This window comes from Populus alba, chromosome 3, assembly GCF_005239225.2.
Source record: "Populus alba chromosome 3, ASM523922v2, whole genome shotgun sequence".
Classification (NCBI taxonomy): Eukaryota; Viridiplantae; Streptophyta; class Magnoliopsida; order Malpighiales; family Salicaceae; genus Populus; species Populus alba.
This window is the reverse complement of record NC_133286.1, coordinates 13,365,229-13,381,553: the sequence shown is the minus strand read 5'-3', so window position 1 is coordinate 13,381,553 and position 16,325 is coordinate 13,365,229. Positions and strand designations below refer to the sequence as shown.

At 34.2% G+C, this 16,325-nt stretch overlaps 2 protein-coding genes across 2 annotated transcripts; both read left to right on the top strand.

Moving 5' to 3' along the window:
* The first annotated feature begins 666 nt into the window (after positions 1 to 666).
* Positions 667 to 7,896, top strand: LOC118028688 (bZIP transcription factor 16). Its single transcript, XM_035032376.2, has 13 exons — positions 667 to 1,008; positions 1,548 to 1,656; positions 1,765 to 1,821; positions 1,922 to 1,996; positions 2,845 to 2,931; positions 3,022 to 3,081; positions 3,190 to 3,359; positions 3,677 to 3,731; positions 4,779 to 4,821; positions 4,905 to 5,188; positions 6,367 to 6,444; positions 6,539 to 6,664; positions 7,413 to 7,896. Exons 2-13 carry the CDS (start codon positions 1,585 to 1,587, stop codon positions 7,506 to 7,508), a joined length of 1,203 nt encoding a protein of 400 aa, XP_034888267.1. The 5' UTR covers positions 667 to 1,008; positions 1,548 to 1,584; the 3' UTR covers positions 7,509 to 7,896.
* Positions 7,897 to 9,072: 1,176 nt separating this feature from the next.
* LOC118028689 (UV-B-induced protein At3g17800, chloroplastic) lies at positions 9,073 to 16,029 on the top strand. The gene is given in 5 exon segments (XM_035032377.2): positions 9,073 to 9,346; positions 9,623 to 9,897; positions 14,990 to 15,113; positions 15,115 to 15,351; positions 15,353 to 16,029. Coding segments are annotated over 5 exon segments (1,245 nt in total). The 5' UTR covers positions 9,073 to 9,193; the 3' UTR covers positions 15,809 to 16,029.
* The last annotated feature ends 296 nt before the right edge of the window (positions 16,030 to 16,325 follow it).

The following is a 16,325-nucleotide window of genomic DNA, read 5'->3' as shown; positions in this document are numbered from 1 at the left end:
GCTTATTTAAATTCATCCACGCAATTCTCAAGTTTAAATTAATTGGAAAACAAATTCCTATTATTTTCCAACCTGAGCCAATGATAAAAAAAATAAAATTTGTGACGAATTTTACAGTGAAAAAACTAGTTTTCGTACCATTAAAAAAGAATTTAAATTAAGAGAGTTAGAAAAGTAAAGTGTTTAAAAAGTAAATAATGATATTTTATTAATTATAATCCATGTTCATTTAATAAAAAATATAAATAAAAATAATTTTATGATAAGTTATCATTTTATTTTTACTACTTATATTTAGTTTTTCTTTAAAATATCATAAATGTTTTTCGAGAAATACCCATAGATTTTATTTGTTTTTGAGCAGTACAAAGTTTTTATAAAAATATGAATTTTTTTAATTAATTTTTTTTTTGTGTTTTTAAATTTTTTTAATGTTTGAAATAAAATTTTAAAATTTTTTAAAAAATATTTTTTTAATTTTTTTTTTGGAAACAAACAATCAAATTCATCCAATGAACGCAAAAACCCATCAATAACCGTCTATCCCAATCATACATCGGCTGGACCAACCAACCACCACCACATGATCTCCATTTTATTAGTCACTGATTATTATTACTACTAAAAACTAAAAAGAGATTTTTTTCTACATAGAGTTAAAAATAATAATAAAAATAATTCCATGTGTTTTTTTCTACTGAAACCAGCGACTATAGGACGACGGCCCACAGCGTCCGGTTCCTGAACCCCCAGCACCTCCACCCGAAAAATACCCAGAATTGAACCCTAATTTTCTAATCCTTCTCTCTCTGAAAGTCCCACGAATTTATTCATTTGTATTGAAAATTCGAACAAATAATTCCCTTTCCCAATCTTTGCCCTAATCATTCTCAAATTAACATCTCTGTCCTTAACTGAAACCAGCTCATGTGTATTTTATTTTTGGGTTATTAGTTTCTGTGGATCAAGTTTCGATTCTTAGCTCGATTTCGAGGATTTCAACAAGCGGTAATTAAATCGCCTGATTGTATTTGCATGGTTTCTGTTAATTTTAGCCGTTAATTTGCATGATTAAGCTGAATTACAAGGCTGCCTTTTCTTTTTCTTTTCTTTTAGGGTTTTGACTGATCAGTTTCTATTTACAGATTGCCATTACCTGAATTTCTTTTCATTTTTTGGGATTTGGTTAATTCATACGGTTTATGTCTCATTTTTAACTATTTCAATAAATGATTAATTCATAATCTAGGGTTTCTCAAAATGAATTATAGTCTCCGCAAATAGTTTTGGATATGATGATAACTATCACGGAGAAGTTAGAATCTATTGAAAGTTTGAAGCTTTGCTGTATTGGATATGCGCTTCTGCAGCTTCTGCTTTGGCCTTGTTTTTTGGGAATTTTTATTAGCCTTGAAATTAGAACTTATATGGAGGCACAAATATGATATATATGATTCTTTTTCTTCCTTCAGTAATTTGACTGTAAATTGTAGTTGGAGTCAATTCATGGGTTTGTAATGATGAGAATGATGGCTGTTATATTGTAGGATGGTGTGAGGAATTGTTGGAAGGTTATATATAATAATGGTTAGCAGTGATATGGATAAAACAGGAAAGGAGAAGGAGGCCAAGACACCATCTACTGCTTCTACACAGGTCTACTTGCGTGTTTTTTGAATACTTTGTTTTTTGTCATAGAATAAACTATTCTCATATGTTTTTCACTCTGTTGCTGAAAAAATGTGATATTTTTATGCTCCTCAGGAACAGCCTTCAACTGCCGGTGCTGCCACTGTAAATCCAGACTGGTCTGGGTTTCAGGTTCTATTAAGGAAGACCTTTTCTTGGTTTCTTTTTCAAAGATAATTCTGGTTTCATACTTTATCAGGCTTATTATACAGATTGGTTGTTTCTTTGACAGGCCTATTCTCATATACCTCCTCCAGGGTTCTTGGCATCGAGTCCCCAAGCTCACCCATATATGTGGGGGGTTCAGGTACCAATGATTTTGTATTTACCTTATCCTGTATTCATTAGTTGTTATTAAAACCTAATGTAAAACTATAGAGGCACTAAATTTGGGTGTTGCAAGAAAAAAGTGCAATTAACTTCTAATTATCTTAGCCTCGAAATGGACTCAATTGTGTCAGGCATCTGACCATTTGAAAGATAAATGAGTTTACAGGTCACATGAATGCCTGTTTTGTCCTTGTCTGTTTTGACAACCTTGAGACTGCTCGTCTGACTGGTCTTGTGAAGTAGCATAGTCAATGTGGTTTGTTTTCCTTTTTTAATAATTGAAATATAACATATTGGTCAGACAATTTGCTTCAGAGATCTGCATGATTCTTTTGTCATACTAACTGTGCTTCTAGCAGAAAAAAACTACTTTTCTTATGGGTTTCTTTGGCAATCATGAAAGCATCTGGGAATCATGGCTGCTTCACTTCCAGGACCTTTAGCTGGCCTTCTTGCAGCTCCATTTTGATTTGAACGCCAGCTTGAAATTTGATTTCTAGCCTGGCTAAAACAATCCAAAATTAGTTGCGTTAATGATTAGATGCAGCTCATAGGCAGCATGCTTTATAGTTCATTGAAGTGCCATTATTTAGCCGGTGCTTTCTATACCTGTAGCCAAAAGATGTTATAGATTGTCTTTGGGTCACATAAAGATATTAATCGTCAAATTACATGAAGCTTTAGATAGTTTACATGTTAATTTCATTTGCATCTTTTCAAGTATAGTTATATCCCTCAGGAAATTTAAACATCCTCCTTCATCTTCTGTAATTTCACCTTTTGATTGAAAATTGTCACAGTTCCCATGTCAATTTTAAATTGCAGCACATTATGCCTCCCTATGGTACCCCACCACATCCATATGTTGCAATGTATCCTCACGGTGTATATGCTCATCCGTCCATTCCCCCGGTAATTTGTTTTCATCATGCTTAAGATTTTTGCTCTCAAATTGACACCATCAAATCCAGCAAAAGTTAATCTTATTCGAAATCCATGTAGGGTTCTTATCCTTTTAGTCCTTTTGCAATGCCTTCTCCAAATGGTATCGCCGAGGTTTCTGTGAGTTTCCTTTACTAAGTTTCTTCTGGAATAATTGCAAACGACAAGGCATCTCTTTTTCTGCTTGTCAACATAAATTTAACTTGTTTGTTTGAATGTCTGATTTAGGGAACGACTCCTGGCAGCATGGAAGCCGAAGGAAGACCATCTGATGCCAAGGAAAAATTACCTATTAAAAGGTCCAAAGGAAGCTTGGGCAGTTTAAACATGATTACTGGGAAGAATAATGAGCATGGGAGAACAACAGGAGCATCTGCTAATGGAGCTTATTCGAAAAGGTAATGATGGACGTATGTAACATGCATGGCTGTGACGTATGTTGATAGATGAATTTACCTAGTGTTTTTTGGGCTCCAAATGTCATTGAGCTCTGCTTTGTGGTCCGAGCTCACCATTTATTGATGATTTGTTTTGTTAGATGGAAGGAAAATAGCAGGGCAGGATAATGTGTCTCAGATTTTTTGTGACCGCCATGACCTTATTCATAACTAATTGTAGAAAGGGTGTCGCTTTGGTCTCCACACTGCATTTACTTATTATTGTTGCCATGACATTTTCCTAACAATCTGACATTGGAATTAATCTTGATATGTAGTGCTGAGAGTGGAAGTGAAGGCACAAGTGAAGGAAGTGATGCGGATTCTCAGAGTGTAAGTGCATTAAGATCATTTGTTTATCTTAGTTTTATTAAATGCCTCACATGATCGATTGGCATGCTTGGCGCCATTCTTTTTTGCATCAGCCACTTAAATGTAGAATTTGTGGTTAATCAAACTTATGCGCCATCTTAATTCTTTAGCATTACCTGGATGATTGGACAAGAAAGTTCTTTGGGCTGTCTGTGTGGCATATTAAATGCTTTGATGTAATACAGAGTTTTGCTCCTCAAGTAACTGTGGAGCAATATTGCCACTAATAACAGTGGTTTTATTTTGAGCATGGAATTTGTGATCATAATAGGGTCAATTATAGAATGTTGATTGCCATTTCCTGCTACCTTTTCCTCACTCATGTAGGAATACATATATCTGGTTCATGATCACATGTCTCTAGGAATATTTATTACTGGTGTTAAATGTTATGGGGACAGTTAATCTGTATAGAAGCCATTATTAGACATTTTGTTTTCGCATGCTGCACTTATGACCTTTGAATTGACACGTTGAAAATCACTTACATGAGTAATCTTGTTCTGGTTGCTTTGCATCCTTGTTATTCCACAAACAAATGAACTTTTCTCAATTAGTGTTTTGTGCAATGAAACTTGATTGCAATATAGGTATATGAAATGCTAACTACAAGATGCCCAAAGGAAAGAAAGAAAGAATAAAAAAAACAGAATGCTATGTCCTTAGACTTGTGAATGTTTAGTCACTCACTAGGACTGTTGTATGACAGGGGTAGTTGAAGACATTGTTTTTTAGCAGCAAGTATGAATTTGTCTCAATATATCAAGAAAAGCTTCATAAAGTTTTCTTAAAATATAGGCTTGTTCCAAATCCATTTATCCTAAATAAAATTTTCTATTCCTGTCATCATTACATGCTGCTTATCCCAAATAAAGTTAATAAGGTTTTTATACTTGTCATTCATCATCAAATGGACTTGGTTGCTTATGGATTCGGGGCACCTTTTCTTTATCTGTATGCATCTTGTAATAGCATATTCACATGCTTCATTTTCCTTTACTTTTGTAGGACTCACAAATGAAGTCAGGTGGCAGACAAGATTCTCTGGAAGGTTTGATTATGATCATATTATCCTTAGTGAAGTCATCATACTGAGTGTTGCATGTTTATTGATAAAGAACTTTATTGCAACAGAAACATCTCAGAATGGTGGTTCTGCACATGCTGCTCAGAATGGAGGACAGGGTGCATCTACAATCATGAATCAAACAATGGGTGTCTTGCCAATATCTGCTGCCAGTGCCCCAGGAGTTATACCTGGACCCACAACCAACTTAAATATTGGAATGGACTATTGGGGAGCCCCTGCTGCTTCTAGTGTTCCTGCAATTCGTGGGAAGGTTCCTTCTACTCCAGTTGCTGGAGGGCTTGTTACTGCTGGATCACGGGATGGTGTTCAATCGCAGCATTGGTTACAGGTTAATTTTAGTCTTTAAATTGTTGGTTTCAATTGATGGAAATACTTTGTTTCCATATTTTGCACCTACCTACATGAGTTTTGTTTTGATGCACCTGCCAATGCCAATGCATTCACGTGGCCTTATACTTATTTACTGTAGAGTCAACTAACTCCTTGCTGTTTGAGACTCTAATTATATTGGAAAATCTGTAATGTAGATACTCTCAGAATAGGAGAAGCAAAATTCACTGGCATAGATGGCTCTCCAGATTCTCAACGCTTAAAACCTGAGATTAATTGAACAGGCCACGCAGTGAAATAAAATCATCTAAAAATGCTGCTCCCACTGCTTTTCTGAGGCCATACCTTAGTGAAATCATGCTTTTGCCATGCTCATTCATTCAGCGTTCTAAATTAACTCTTATACCATGACAGATCATAGTATTTCAAGGGAGTTTCCATGGAAAAATTGGATTTTTTGGATTTTTCTTATCTAATGTCAAGGTCTATTGCTATATTTGATAGTGATATTCTAGATGTTCTTCTAGGAAGAAATTCAGTTTTTATCGTCTGTGTTTTTAAATGTTGTTTATGCTCTCCAATTGAGTTGTCTCAAATGGAATGAATTTAGATTCTGTTAGACATGACTTATGGAAACTGACTTTGGATTTTGAGTCATAATTCACGAGTTGTTTCTTGTTAAATAACTTATGGCAAAAATAAGTTAAAACGACTATAAGTTAGAAGTATGTTTGGTAAAAATGACTCAAGGCAACTTTTTTGAAGAAAAGATGTAGTATGAGTTTGAATCTATAAGTTTTAATTTTTTTTTATTAACTCAAGATTTTGATCCAAGTCAAAAGTTATTTTTTAACCAAATATATTTATGACTTTTCTATGAGTCAAAAGTTAAAAAGTAACTTGAATCAATCTGCAAAAGTCATACCAAATGGAACCTTGGTCTTTCATTTCAAGTTCACAGCTTTTGAGGTGAGGTTTGAATTATCAGTTGCCATACATGGTTATTGGATTAAGTGTAAAACTAATTCTTTCTAATCTTTGTTAGAGATCTGAATCAGACCTAAGTGGAACGACATGGATTATTTTGTTAGGAGCCAGAAGTTGCTGTCATACTTTTGTATGTTCAACTGTTACACATCTATAATGCGTGCTCTCCTCTTGTTTTTATGGGTGTAGGATGAAAGAGAGCTTAAGAGACAGAGAAGGAAGCAGTCAAACAGAGAATCTGCTCGCCGGTCCAGGTTGCGTAAACAGGTATCGAAGTGTTCCTTAATATCAATTCATTGGGGATGTCAAGCTACGTGCTCCTATATCAATTCATTGGGTTGCATGCATGCTTTTGAGTCAGGCTGAATGTGATGACCTGGCCCAACGTGCTGAAGTTTTAAAAGAAGAAAATGCCAATCTTAGATCAGAAGTAAATCGGATCAAGAGCGAGTATGAGCAACTTCTTGCAGAGAATGCCTCTCTCAAGGTGATGTTTTTATAGCCTTCTTAGGTGTGTGGTTGCAGTTGCTTTTTAAAATGTTTTTCGTTCTGAAATATATTAAAATAATGTTTTTTATTTTTTAAAAATTATTTTTGATATCAGCGTATCAAAATGATTCAAAACATAAAATAAAAAAAAAAAAAAATCATTTTTAGCAAAAAAAAAAAATTTGAATTTTTTGGGAACGCGGTTTGCACCGTGTTCCCAAACGGCTTTTAATCTTTGATTTGATTTGTTGAATTCTGGTGTCTTCTATCTCAACCAGTCATCATCTAAATATCCTGTATGTGACATATAATGAAGTTTAACGCATTGCAAGGTGGGGTCCCTGAAAGAGGCTTTACAACCATAGCTATGATTCATGAATTATTGGATCTGAGCACTTTAATTTCACATGTCAGAAAATAAACATACAAGTTGTTTGAGTGAGTGGACAGAATTAAGTGGCAAATTAACTGGACTTCTTGGGAAAACTTCTCCATGAAAAATTTCCAAAACCTTTCATTTCGACTTGAGTGCATGTAGGCTGTTGGTTGATGATGATGAGCACCTTTTACAAATGACACTTGGGGGGATCCCGATGAAGGTCCTGGAAGGGATTAAAATCTTTAATGCTAATTGCAGATAATTTTTGAACGGCTTTGAGACAGCTCAAATTCATTAGTCACCTCAGAAACAAGAAACTGTGCTTGTATAAAGTGGTTTTCTAATACAAATTCGGTTGCTATTACAGGAGAGGCTCGGGGAAGTTCATGGACAAGAAGATTCCAGGGCTGGAAGGAATGACCAGCATACGAGCAATGATACACAACAGACTGGACAAACATAGCTTCTTCAGGGCGGTCTCTAGTATCTAGGTACTCTGTTTTCATGCAGCTTTCAAGGAGCATAACCTAACCAATTAGCAACAGGAGTTTTCTTCATATTTTACATAGCATCTAGTTTGAATTTATCGAAGCTGACCTTTGTAGTTTTAGGATATGTTCATCGCATATCATCCTAAAATTCTTATTGGGTCCATCTGTAACCCTTGAAGACCTAGGATGGTATGCAGAGTGAAATTTGAGTTGTACCCTGTTTTAAGAGGGCAGTATCCACACGTTTCTTATGTTTATCTGTATTAAAAAACTTGGTTGAGGATGGTGATAATTGTTAAACTTAACTGTGTTATATTCTATATAAATCCCTAAATACAGTGTGCCTGGTTCTTATGTTTTGCTGCTCGGGTGCTTCTGACCCTGCATTTCTAATTTGACATCATAAATTGAATCTATCTTATTTTGCAAGTGATATAAAATGTTCATGCTGTGGTAAAGAGAGACTCTAAATTTATCATGCTATCTCATCCGAGTATTGGTTTCAAAGCTATACATAATTGGTGGAATAATAAAAAATATTCTTCTGAAGTTTATAGTTTATTTCATGCTACAATTGCTGATATTAGTGAAATCATTTCTCGTCCAAGATTAAGATATGATTTGTCTGTCGAAATTTTGGCCATATAGTTCATGTCGAAAGGCACACGGTCCACGGTATTAGTGCTTAGAACTTGAAATAGGAAATCTTTATCAGGAGATATCATTTTCCTTTGTTTTTTGAAAAAGAAAAAAGTGAAATTGTTTAATAACATGGCATCAATGAAAAACACTGGCAGCCATACGTCTGAATTATTTGAATTCCCTAATATGCGTGCTCGGAGGAGGAGATGAATCGAATGTATTATACTGCTTTCATCTTTTGACTCTCAATTAATCATGTTACCTTTTATTCTCTCTCACTCTAGATTTTTACTTCCTCATCCAAGAGATCAATTATGATCACTCTCTTTCATTAGAAAATCTTCATAAATGTATCAATTGAACCATGAATACTGCTGCAAAAAGATTTAGCTTTCGGCCTCCAATCTTGAAATAAGAATAAAATAAAACATTGTTCCTGTTGGGGTGGCCCATTGTTGTGTTATGTTCAAGATAAAAAAGAAAGAAAGAAGCAAAACAGGGAAAAAGCCGAGAGTATCCATACCAGATGTGAAACAGAGAAGAGACTTCGAGGTGGTTTGTTTTTCTTATTAAAACTGTGCTGATTATGTTTTAAAAATATATTTGATGTAAAAAATTATTAAATTAATATTTTATTTTATTTTATTTTTAATGATAATTTTAGTGTGTTAGTATAAAAAAAAATTAAAAATTTTATTTTAATATATTATTAAATAAAATTTATTTTTTAAAAATTATACCACGTGGTATTTCAATTGTATTTTTAAGAATTTTTAATTATTTTAAAATTAATTTATTTTGTTTTTGAATGAATTTAAATTATTAATATAAAAAAATATTATTTTAATATAACTTTTTTAAAAAATTCTTTAAAAAATAAACTCACCCACCCGTGATCATGCACAATTCAACAACCACAATTTCTCTCCAGTATCACCATCGGAACGGTTCTCAATATCTCCTTCCATCTACCTTTTGGATTTAGTAAAAGTAAAGAAGAAGAGGAAATAAAAATATGCAGCAGATAAGAGGAGGAGCAGCAAGCGAAGTGTTGTCGGTTTCTATCCCTTCAACTTCAACAACTGGAGGAGCTCTCAAGTCTCCTCAATTACTTGCGCAGAACTTCCATTCTCTGTCCTTTCTCTCTCCTCCTTCCCATCTTACCAAAGTAAAAAATCATAATTCTCTCCCTCTGTTGTCTGTACTTTCATATTCTTGGTTATGCTTTTCATGTTGTAATAATGGGAAACAAGTGTTTATCTCTCTCTCTGTGTATGTTGGTTCTTGACCATTCATGTACTTGATGTTCTTCTCATGATAATTGTTTTTTCTTTGTGTTTTCTTTTTCGTTCCTCTTCCTCATAATTTCAATGGAAAGCCAGTCTTTGAATTTGGAATGCTTGATAATTGATATTTGTTCTTACACAATCTCTTTCTCTTCTAGAGATGCCCCTCTTTTGGCATTCCGAGGCTAGGAGCCGGCATGTATAAGTGCCGACCAAGAAGCTTAACTGTGAGAGCGTCAGGGGATTCGGCTGGTAATCCGGTTCCAGTTTCTCCTCTTGAATTCGAGTCCCCAGTTGGGCAGCTTCTGGCACAAATATTGCAAACCCATCCACATTTACTCCCTGCAGCCATTGATCAGCAACTTGAGAACCTTCAAACGGATAGAGATGCCCAGAAAGAAGAAGCTGCGTCATCTCAAGATTTCCTTTACAAGTTAGTGTTTTCCACTTTCTCTGATATAAGCACTATCAATTAAACTTAAAGATTGATTTCATTTTAGATTTTGGCATGACCACGCATGATTACTGTCTCGAGACATAAAAAAATATAGACAGTTGGGATAGCGAGGAAATGTCACTTGAAAGGATATAAATTAATTCTGAAACTGCTGTGAGATAGATTTATTTGAAGTATCTGTTTTCGTCCTCTCTAACCAAACATGTTTCAGAGCTGTATAGAAATAGAATCGTGGTGATGAACTGCAAATTCTGAGGTGCACTTGCTGTGGATTTGGGCATTTATTAAGATGCCGACTACATCTGTGGGGATAGACTTACATGGGATGCCATTTACTGAATTTGGCCAAGGTTTAGGTTAGCCTATATGATTCCCTGCATCATGCTATTGCTTGCAGGAAATGGCCTCGTGATGAGCCTAAATTGTGTGTCTTGGAACAATTCCTGGGAACCTTAGGGCATTTCCTCAGTGTGGCAATCAAACATCCATATGGAAACCTTGACAAGTTAATAAATATTTGTATGGTATCCTTTGCAACTCTAATATAAGCTTACAAAATAAATGTAACCATGTGTAGTTTGCCAACAGTACAGCAGTAGAAAATCCTTAAAATAGCTACAAAGACGGTTGTAACATATAGTTTGCCCAATACAAATTAATGCAGCTTTTCTATCAGAGTAGGAAGGAAATTGATTATTACAAATATCATATCATATAGTTATAAGGAAGTCATAAATATGATGCCCAATTGAAAGCCCTTGAGGATTTGAAACACGGTAATCGTATGGATGTGAATGATTTGAAGTGTGTTCTAAGTCAAGGGCATTCTAGGTGGCTAAGTGTTATATACTAAAATTGACCAAAGAGGTGTGAAGTCTGCATCGGGAAGAATATGCCAAACTTGATTGCAAACCAGACTTTATCATTTAAACATGGATGGTGAATGAAAGATATAAAGAGTCTACATGGTACAAGATTCTTAAAATAAGAAATGAGTGGGTAATTATCTTGAATAAGGTGAGTGAGTAATTACCAGAAATTATTATGAATAAAGTGAACAGGTAGTTACTCAGAGTTATCTTGAACTTTATTTAAAGAAGGCAAGACAACCAAGAAGAAGAACAACAAAACAACACTGGCATTGCAGTTCAATCAAGTTCACAGGATCTTCAAAACTTGTTTATCAAGTAGGCATGTAATTGTAGGATGATAACCAATAGGCGATAACTTGTAAATGGTAATTTTGTAGGTGATAGAACAATAAACGATAATTAAGTAGGCTTGCAATTTTGCTTTGTAATTAGTAGGCTTGTAGTTTTAATTCTATAAACCAAAATATCAAAAAAATATTTAATTATCCAGGAGTTACAATTCATAGATGTAATCAGAGTATGAATCATTCTATAAATATAAGTATTCCTTTTCTAAGGTATTGAGTTACTTTACATTCAAATTGTTTTAATTTTTTGGCTACCTTTTCAATTAAAATACTGTTTGTATGAAGTGGATTTAATCATATTGATACCTGTGTAACTCTATAATAAAATTTTGGAATTACATGAGTAGATCCAAGAAGTTCAAACCAATTAACTTAAAACTCTAATATTAAGCTGTAAAGTCCTCTTAATTGAAGCAGGCATAAAAAAACCTACATCAAACAATCGGCGACCATAGTGGGAATGTCATATTTATTTCTTTAAAACTATGTCACTGAAAAGGTTAAAATTACCAAAAAATTTAGAAGAAATAGAAGAATTGGTGAATGTTCTTGTTGAAGAAGGAAATAGAGAATCAATCCTTCTAGTAGTAATAGTAGAAAATGAACAAGAGAAACATAAGTTTATGAATATAGAAGAAAGATATACACTCTTTAAACGAAGGGTGCAAAAAACCAATAACATACTTGAAAGAGAGATATAGACTTTTTTTTGAAGAAATTAAGGATGGAATTTGTGATACCCCAACAAGGACTTTGTTAACCAAAGAGCTTAGAAGGAAGAGGAAAGTCTTTTCCAGTGAATATACAAATAAAAAAATAAAACTTTAAAGAGGTAGTAGTCCAAACTGCTATTCAAAGGTTATTAATTTATTGGACAGTCCGGAATTTGGAAAAGAAAGATCCAGAGTTTGAAGAAGAAACACTTGATTCAAGTGAAGGATCTGAGATAATAAAAGTTGAGTGTGATCTAAAATTAGAATCATCCCAAGATGTAAGAGAACAAAAATTAAAGGGTTTTAAATGAAGAGAAAAAAAAAAATTCAAATCATCCCAAGAAAACTAACTGATATAAATATAGATAAAGACATTAAAGTCTCTTTAGTTGCCCTTTATCTCCTAATTTGAGAAACAAACCAGTCATTAATGAGTTGTTTAAGGGGGGAATAAATGTTATACACTAAAATTGACCAAAGAGTTATGAAATCTAGACTAGGAAGAACATGCCAAACTTGATTGCAAACTGTACTTTATCACTTGAACATGGATGGTGAATGGAAGTTATAAAGAGTCTACATTGTACAAAATCTTTAAAACAAAAAATAATGTGTAGTAGGGGTGAGCAAAAAAATTAAAAATCCGATTAAAACAAAAAAATAATAAAAAAAAATTAATCAAAAAAACCGAACCAAGAAAAAAAACCGAATAAACTGATTAAAAAGCCTAAGAAAAAAATCAGTTCGATTCGATTTCTAAAATCTTAAACCAATTGAATTGGACCGAACTAGTTCAACCAACACTGTTCTCTCTCACTACTCCTCGAATTCTCTCATTGTTCTTTGATTCTCTGAATCAAAACTCAAGCCTTAAAAAAATTATCACCAGAACTTTCAACATCGGCATTACATCATTTGACCCTAAATTTTCAATCTTTCCCTTGTTCATACTCTATTTTTCTCTGACACGTGAACACTTCTCCATTATTATTTTTAAACAATAGATGAAGAGATAGAAATTTTGTTTTGTATAAAAGGGATGTGCGCTTTTTTTGTTTGTTCTTGCATAAACAGGATGTGCGCTTTTTATATCTGTCTTGGTTTCATGGATTTTTAGGGTTGTTATGGTTATTTTATGAGTTAGTGAAAATCTTGTTGATCCTCTCATCATTTAAAAAGAAAAAATTAGGATCGTTATTTTGCACTTGTACATGGCTGAAATTCTTGCCATTTAAACCAATCAATTCATCATCCATTTTCTTCACTTTGTTGTTATCAGCTTGCCCTTCACATGAAACAGAACTGGATAATATAGGTTTTTTTTTTTTTTTTTCCCTCAATTAACCGAAATGAACCAAACCAAAAATGATCGGTCTGAACTGGTTTTGGTTTGGTTTCGGTTTTAAATTAAAAATATAAAAATTCAATTTGGTTGGTTTTTTTAAGAAAAAACCAAACCAAACTAAAAATGTTCACCCCTAGTGTGTAGTCACCTTGAATAAAGTGAGTGAGTAGTTACCAGAAGTTATCTTAAATAAGATGAGTGGGTAGTTGCTGAAAGTTATCTTGAACTTTTCTATTTAAAGAAGGAGGCAAGACAATTAAGAAGAACAACAATTAACAACAACTCAACAAAAAAAAAAAACAACTGCATTGTAGTTCAATCAAGTTCACAGGATCTTCAAAACATGTTTATCAAATAGGTATGTAATTGTAGGTTCATAACCAATAAGCGATAACTTGTAGGTGATAAGCCTCTAGGCGATAACTCTGTAAGCGATAGAATAGTAGACGATAACTATGTACGCGATAGAACAATAGATGATAATCAAATAGGCTTGCAATTTTCTATGTAATCCATAAGCTTGTAATTTTAATTCATGAAAAATACTAAAAAGATACTTCATTATCAAGGAGTTCCAATTCATAGATGTAATTAGAGTATGAATCATCTTATGAATACAAGTATTCATTTTCTAAGTTATTAAGTTTATTTTACATTCAAGCTGTTTTAATTATTTGGTTACTTCTTCAATTGAACTACTGTTTGTATGGAATGGATTTAATCATATTGATACTCATGTAACTCTATAATAAAAATTTGGAATTACATGAGTAGATTTAGGACTACATCCAATGTTCAAACCAGTTAACTTAAAAATTTAATCTTAAGTTTCAAAGTTCTCTTAATTGAGAAAAACACAAAATAACCTAAAATCAAACACTAAGTACATATTAGTCTATCATGGAAGAGAGTAAGAGTTTTGGCTGCACAAATCCAGACTTAAAAAGAGAACATTAGAAAGCTAGATAAAACTAAAGGGCCTGAAGAGAATTTCTATTTACAAACTACCAAAGTTCTCCCAAGAATCTGCATAATGACATTATCTTCAGAAATGATTCCCATTAAATATATGCCCTTGCATCACATTGTAAATGTGTAGCAAATTGGAATAGAAACCCTTATCTGGATTCTACAGCACACCCACATCTCAATAGGGCGAAGAATGCACGTTAACACAATGGTCACCGGTGGCATAAACGACATTCACGGATGCCTCTTCTTTAACATTGCACTTCAAATTAAAGCACTTCATGCATTTCTTAATGGATCTCGTCACCGAACCATCATGTTACCTGATAACATGTGTTTAGAAAGCCCTTATACAGACTTGTTGAGAAATAGCAAAATCTGAAATGTTACCCCCATCAGGGTTGATAGGTATCTTCAGTTTATTTCTTAACTTGTGTGGTTCTCCTCTGCCTGTTATGAACTTGAACCTTTTCTATTATTCATAAAGATTTCTCGTCCCTCGTGAAATTTGGCTGACACCCATCTTATTTAACTGTCCAATTCAACATATGTTATCGTTTTTGTCTCTCCTGAGTTAGTAACATGAAGATTGGAAAATAGGTAGTATGGCATCGATATCTAGCTCACTGATTTGTGTTTTGCGTTTGACATTTATGTTCATTTCATCCAAAGCTTAAACAGACAGGTTTTAATTGTTGTTTGCTTGCTTTTCCAATTTTCACCCATATTTTCAAGCTTGTATTTTCATATGTACCATTTGCTTGCTAATCATTCACTGGCATGCGATACAACAACTAATGTCACCATTCCTTGGATTCTTAGGAGAATAGCTGAGGTCAAGGAGAAAGAAAGGAGGAAGGCACTGGAGGAGATCATTTACTCCATGATTGTACATAAATTCTTAGACAATGACATTTCCATGATCCCAAAGATATCGCCGACATCAAGATCCCACTGGACGAGTGGGGATTTTTTGGCCAAACCAGGAACAAAAATTGGAATCTGTTCATTCCCCTGAAGCCTTTGAGATGATACAGAGCCACTTGTCTATTGTACTGGGAGAACGATTAGTTGGCCCCCTTGAGACCACTGTTCAAATCAGCAAAATCAAACTTGGGAAATTATATGCTGCTTCTTTGATGTATGGATATTTCCTCAGAAGAGTTGATCAGCGATATCAGCTTTGAGAGAACCATGAATACCCTTCCCAAGGGATTTGATGAAGACAGGGCAAGATTTGAAGATCCAAGTCCGGCGAACAGACTCTGGGATCCAGATTCTTTGATAAGGATTCTGCCTGATAGCGGTGATCCTGTCGGGGACTTCACGGATACCGGTGAAGAAAAATCATATAGACTAAGATCATATGTGATGTATTTAGATGCGGAGACACTGCAAAGATACGCAACTATAAGATCCAAGGAAGCTATTTCTTTGATCGAAAAGCAAACTCAAGCACTCTTTGGGAGGCCAGATATAAGGATTGCTGATGATGGTTCCATTGAGACAGCTAGTGATGAAGTGGTTTCAATAACATTCTCAGGACTTACAATGCTAGTCTTGGAGGCGGTAGGTTTTGGATCATTCCTATGGGATGCAGAAAGCTATGTTGAATCAAAATACCATTTTTTCAACAGCTAAAACACATTTGTATATTGATTCTGCAGATTTGTAAATTACAACGCAAGGTCTTTTTCTTTGTTTTAGTGGTTAAAATGGAACACAATAGCTGGGAGATAGATGGTAAAAGCATGATGTAGGAAAGCAAGCTCCAAGCAACGACTTCTCATGCCTGTGTAGTATCAGAAATGACTCGAGTGTTATCTTTCCCCGTCATGCATTTTGCTTATGTTTTTCTGGTCGTTTAGCTGTATCTGCGGTCAGCATACATAAAATCTCATCTCCAGAGCAGATGATACTGTGGAAAACAAAAAAAAATCATCGAAATGTTTATATTTTATTCCAAAAAATCACTGTCCAAGTACATGACTGATGCCCTAGGTTTACTTTTAATTCTATAATCTCCAATTAATAGCCCTAGCTTTCTACAAATTTTGACCTGGCAAGGCCATTATTTTATCTGGCTGCTTCCATTACCTTGTGACGTTAGAATCTATCCATCCATCCATCTTCTTCTTTTCAAGTTTATCTCGTGAAA